General features: G+C 35.0%; 1 protein-coding gene across 1 annotated transcript in view; it reads left to right on the forward strand.

The window, feature by feature from the left end:
- The window catches only part of LOC111707968 (leucine-rich repeat extensin-like protein 3), a 7,782-nt gene extending 3,380 nt beyond the window's left edge, over window positions 1-4,402 (forward strand). The window contains exons 2-6 of the mRNA XM_023481164.1: window positions 1,675-1,732; window positions 2,086-2,250; window positions 3,180-3,683; window positions 3,863-3,955; window positions 4,227-4,402. Coding sequence (XP_023336932.1) covers window positions 1,676-1,732; window positions 2,086-2,250; window positions 3,180-3,683; window positions 3,863-3,955; window positions 4,227-4,343 — 936 coding nt within the window. The 5' untranslated portion in view covers window position 1,675 and the 3' untranslated portion in view covers window positions 4,344-4,402. The remainder of the gene's footprint in view (window positions 1-1,674; window positions 1,733-2,085; window positions 2,251-3,179; window positions 3,684-3,862; window positions 3,956-4,226) is intronic.
- The last annotated feature ends 1,291 nt before the right edge of the window (window positions 4,403-5,693 follow it).

Below are 5,693 nucleotides of genomic sequence, written 5' to 3' on the forward strand. Positions count from 1 at the left end.
AAGTTATACCCGTCCGTGAGCGACCCCTGTCCATAATCTATTTGTTTTCTCCATCATAATGTAAACCATGGTTAACAAATTAAAACAGTGGTTCAGTGACTATTGTTTGGCCGCTAGATGTCTCCCGCAAAATAATTATCGGATAGGTAATTCAAACCAGACTTTTGTCGTCCCAGTACAGCTTCCGAACCTCATTTTACCGTCCCCAGAGCTTCCGAACCTCTCAATTCTTCCGGGAAGGATATTTCATTTAAAATGGGCAATTTCTACTTAAAACGGGACTAATTTGATTATTTAAGCACCATATCTATCAATCCTTAACATTTGCATAAGATTTTTTTACACAAATCACGTTGGGTGGCTGTGATAACCCAATGAGGCAAGGGCGTAAACAGAAATAATTCTGGGGGGGGGGGCAATAATTTTTTTGCACCCCCCAGGAGTTCATAGGGGGTGGCAAAAACTGTAAATTCAAAACATTTGACTTCTTGGTTATCAGGCATCAGTATAAGATACTTTAAAGGTTCACATACTGTGCGATTACCTTGCATGTACTATACTTTATTTCTCCAAACTAGCAGAAAAAAACTTTCCTAAAAATCGGCTTATTATGCTTATGTTAGTGATAATTGGTAACTAGAAATGGTCTTTTACTACTTCCAAACTCAAGCCAAGGGGCTGCTCCCTTTCCCCCCCCCCTGTATACGCCCTTGCATTAAGGACTTCTGCACCCCCCCCCCCTGGTTGGGCTGCCTGTTTACTGAAAATTTTTATTACCTCACCTACCCGTAATTATAATATTATCTCCATGTGGGTTTCAACGAAACCGTAGATTCTCTTGCGCAACAGTTTCGCGTTTTTGCACGAAATTACCTAGACAAATTTTACCTAAATTTTGTATAAATACGAAACCAGGTTTGCACGAACTTGTCATTCGAAATAAATATCTATTTTTGAACGAAATTGCGGATAAAAGTCGTTTTTGCATGATTTTGCGCAGGAATGCGAAAATAAATAACATTTGTTTTATGATATTGCTCATATGTTTCATGATATTGCTCAAATATATCAAGGATTCAAATATTGGTATAGTATGATGTTGATTAGTTTCAGTAAAAAACGACCTCCATATCTGCGATAAAAAAGCGCTTTTGATCGCTACTAATCTTACTTCTATCTGTTGCGTCTATAAGGAGAAACTTGATAAAGACGTCTCATACCGAATAACTTAGGGCCCATACAAATTCATAAAATTGCAACTTACGTCTTAGACCGTAAAAAATCCATTTAATTTCAAACAAATAATTCAGATTTTACAACCTATAGTCTTCTATTATCTTTCGCCACATTTGTATATAGTTAATATTTTATAATATTTTATCTTTTTAGAAAACGTTTTAACTGATTTCGAAAAATGTGGGTGGTGCGCGGCATTCATAGATAGTTGCGCAAGCCGCAAGAGAAATAATCAAATTCAAAACAAATTAATTAAAAAGCGCTTTTTTATCGCATTAAGCCTATACCCCTTCATTTTTCGCGAACACTCCCTTTAACAAAAATTTAATTTTTATCCTTTTCTTTTGTTGACACGGTAAAAATGTTGGTTACTTTCCTAAATAATTTTTTTATGATTAATATGTTACGACAATGTTTTTGTACAGATTTTTAATTTAGAATGTTTGCGGTGAAGCTGTTAGCGCTGTGTTTCTTAGTTGGAGTAGTTTACTCTACGGTAAGTTTAAATGTCGTCTTACGTTACACATTTCTTTGAATCATTCATGAGGGATTTTATTTATTAATTCTTTTTTAACGCACATTTCTTTCATTAAAATTTATCTGTTTTCACAAATGAAGAAGTTTCTGCAGCTGGTGCCGTGCGCGCAGGTGCCATTAACTGAGGAGATTAATAGAATCCTACGTAAGCATACTTTTAAAATGTGCAGTACACTAAGATTGTGCCTTTTTACTGTGAAATTTTTACTTTTCAAACTCGAAGATTATTGAAATGTCTTCTCCATATTTCGGCTCATGGGTCTAGCTGTATTTTCTCAATCTTTTAGTTTGTTCTAAATCCATTTTTTGTAGGAAGCTCCCAAATATGTAGCTCCCAAGAATGAAACTCCTAAAAACAAAACGGACTCTCCCAGCTACAAAGATATTGCAGAGATTCCTGTGGATTATGTTCCTGGAATGAGATCTGCTGCTGCTATTGCTAGCACCCCGGAGAAGGATAAAATTCAACAGTACAAGGTGACTTAATCAATTTTTATTTTATTATTATTATTTGCAAATAATTAAATTTAGTTTTCACAAAGATAACTTGTTTTGAAGCTAAATGAGCTCGTAAATATGAATTGGATATTATTGAACTCTGTGCAGATAAGGTAAATATGAATTGGATATTATTGAACTCGGTGCAGATAAGGTAAATATGAATTGGATATTATTGAACTCGGTGCAGATAAGGTAAATATGAATTAGATATTATTGAACTCTGTGCAGATAAGGTAAATATTAATGGGATATTATTGAATTCGGTGCTGAAAAGGTAAATATGAATTGGATATTATTGAACTCTGTGCAGATAAGGTAAATATTAATTGGATATTATTGAACTCGGTGCAGATAAGGTAAATATGAATTGGATATTATTGAACTCGGTGCTGAAAAGGTAAATATGAATTGGATATTATTGAACTCTGTGCAGATGAGGTAAATATGAATTGGATATTATTGAACTCGGTGCAGATAAGGTAAATATGAATTGGATATTATTGAACTCGGTGCAGATAAGGTAAATATGAATTGGATATTATTGAACTCGGTGCAGATAAGGTAAATATGAATTGGATATTATTGAACTCTGTGCAGACAAGGTAAATATGAATTGGATATTATTGAACTCTGTGCAGATAAGGTAAATATGAATTGGATATTATTGAACTCGGTGCAGATAAGGTAAATATGAATTGGATATTATTGAACTCTGTGCAGATAAGGTAAATATGAATTGGATATTATTGAACTCTGTGCAGATAAGGTAAATATGAATTGGATATTATTGAACTCTGTGCAGATAAATTGCTTGATGGATTTTGGTCCTTTTTAACATTTGCCCCTTTTTGAGATGTTCCTATTCTCATAAATATCTAAATCTATAACTTTGAATTTATTTTTAGGATAAGAAATATCCCGATTCCTTCACGCCTACTCCTTCTTACCAATCGTCCCCCCCACCTCCATACCAAGGAGATAATAAGCCTCCACCCAGACCCTATTCTGGACCTAACCCCTTCCCTGGACCTAACCCCTTCCCTGGACCTAACCCCTTCCCTGGACCTAACCCCTTCCCTGGACCTGACCCTTACAAGAATGTTCCCTACCCAAGTTCTCCCTTCTCTGGAGGTCGTCCCGAGCAATCATACCAGCCTGTGAATAGGTATCCAGGCCCCCAGGGACCAGCCTACCCTCTCTACCCTGGACTACAATCTGCCAGTGGAAACCAGTATCCTCCCTTCTACCAACCATTTCGTCCCCAGCAATCCGAGGAACGGGAGACGTATTACGAAGAGGGAGAATATCACCCAGAAGCATTCGAAGAGAAATATTCTGGTTCCTCCTACCCAGCTATACCAGGATACCCTTCATACCCTCCTCACTGCCCTACCAAGTGCAACGTTGATGTAGGTTCAGAACTTAGTTTTACGTTGCTAGATATTTAAATTTAAAGTTTTGTTATATTTATCTAAAATTAAATGAGAATGAAACAACTAACATAACTAATCGTAGTTATTATTGATTTTGGTTTACTCCCCCCCCCCGCTCCTCTCCTGAGATATGCAATATATTTTCTGTTTTCTAGTTGTACAATAAATGCACGTGTTTGAGCCCTGCTGCCTACACTGCTGATGGTCGTGGTAATTGCAACGTCGGAGCTTCTAAGATGGATCTTAGGGTGAGATTTTAAAGAATTTTCTGAAGCTGGGATTGTATTTGGGTTGTCAAATCAGTTAAGATTAGTTTTAGGACTGTTTTACTATTTTCCAATAAGAGCTCTTTAATTTTCCAAATTTTGACTGGCTAATAATATATATGCAATGAACATTTTTTTGAGATAAAAATACAGTATACAGTTATTAAATTTGGGACTTTCTCAGTTCTAATAAAAGTCGAAGCTTCGCCCCCCTTACCATTAACAATTTATTTTTAGCCTATCCCGTGTTAAGGTTTGGTGTTATGTTGATCCTAAGGAGGGAAACCCTACTGATCTTTGCCCTGATGCACTCCCTAGTAAAAACAAGCACGGATATTTCTGGTCCAGAATTGCTTGTATTACTAAATGAATATTTAGATTTTATATGTATCTCGTAAATTTGATTTTAATAAATTTTATATCTACGTAGTTGCACGTTTCTAACATTTTCTCTTCTTGGATTAAAATTCTCAAATAACAAGGGAAACTTATTGCAACACACAGATAGCCTTAATTATTTAACGTGGTTTGAATTCGGTTTTCTTTAACGATAGATCTAGAAATATATTTTTAACGTTAAATTAAACAAGAAACTATTATTTTGTTTTGTAATTCTCGTAAAAATGAAGGGAAAATGAGGATTGGAAAGACTTGTGAACGTGCATATTAGATCTTGGACTCCTTGCTCGGTAGAACTTTGGCAATGTTCTATATGTTTAGTTAATGGTTAACAAAGCTGGATGCTCATGTCGCACATTATACTTGCTTTGATTAATGGTAATATCATTTGACCCTAGAGGATGGAGGTGTAGAGCCGCCATGAGCCCCGCGAAATGTCTTCCGGAGCCTCCTGAATGACTTCTAAACCCATCTCTCTGCCTCCCGAGTCTCTGTACGTTTTCAAGTCTCCGCGCCCCATGAATCATCACTTGCTGATCAGTTTTTTTTATTTACCTTTTATGACTTAGCCAATTAAAAGTCGAAATATATTTGTTTATAGTATAATCCACATAAGTTCAAAGAATCGTTCAATCCACAATCTTACAAACATAAATTCATTTAATTGATCTTAACTTTTCTTAAGTTTACATTGAGCATTTCCAAATCTGAAGATAGATAAATCTGCAATAGTTAAAAACAAGTAAAGGAATTTTTGAAATTAAAAAAAAACAAATAATAGTCTGAATTCCCCCGCCAATTGTATCATTAAACACAAAGATTATTTGAATGAAAAGGTTTTCAGTGGATGTAAAAGACAAATTTTTCAAAACTTAGTTACACATTAATGAGCTGGGTCTAATAAAATAATGAAGGGTCCTGTATACGACCCTGCCTGTGTTCTCTTATTTAATTAAAAATGCTATCTCTGTTCCATAATTTCAGTTTGTGCTGGAATATAAGGATACTAAGATAAAAAAGGGTTAATTAGTTTAATCTCTAACTTGATACTTAATTAAACAGGATTATTTTACACGCCTGGTTAGAGGTTAAAGGGTACAAATACTATCAGGAAATTAACAAGTCGGAAAAAAAATTTAAACAAATTGAATGAATTAAAAATAAGCAAGATAAACTCATTTACTAACTAATGTGGATGAAATAAGATGATGGGTTTTAACACTGCAGCTAAGAAAAGATAATGGGTTTTAACACTGAAGCTAGGACAAAATAACACGGGTTCAAACACTACAGCGAGGACAAGATAATTAGTTCAATCACT

The sequence above is a fragment of the Eurytemora carolleeae genome, unplaced genomic scaffold, assembly GCF_000591075.1.
Source record: "Eurytemora carolleeae unplaced genomic scaffold, Eaff_2.0 scaffold848, whole genome shotgun sequence".
Taxonomy (NCBI): Eukaryota; Metazoa; Arthropoda; class Copepoda; order Calanoida; family Temoridae; genus Eurytemora; species Eurytemora carolleeae.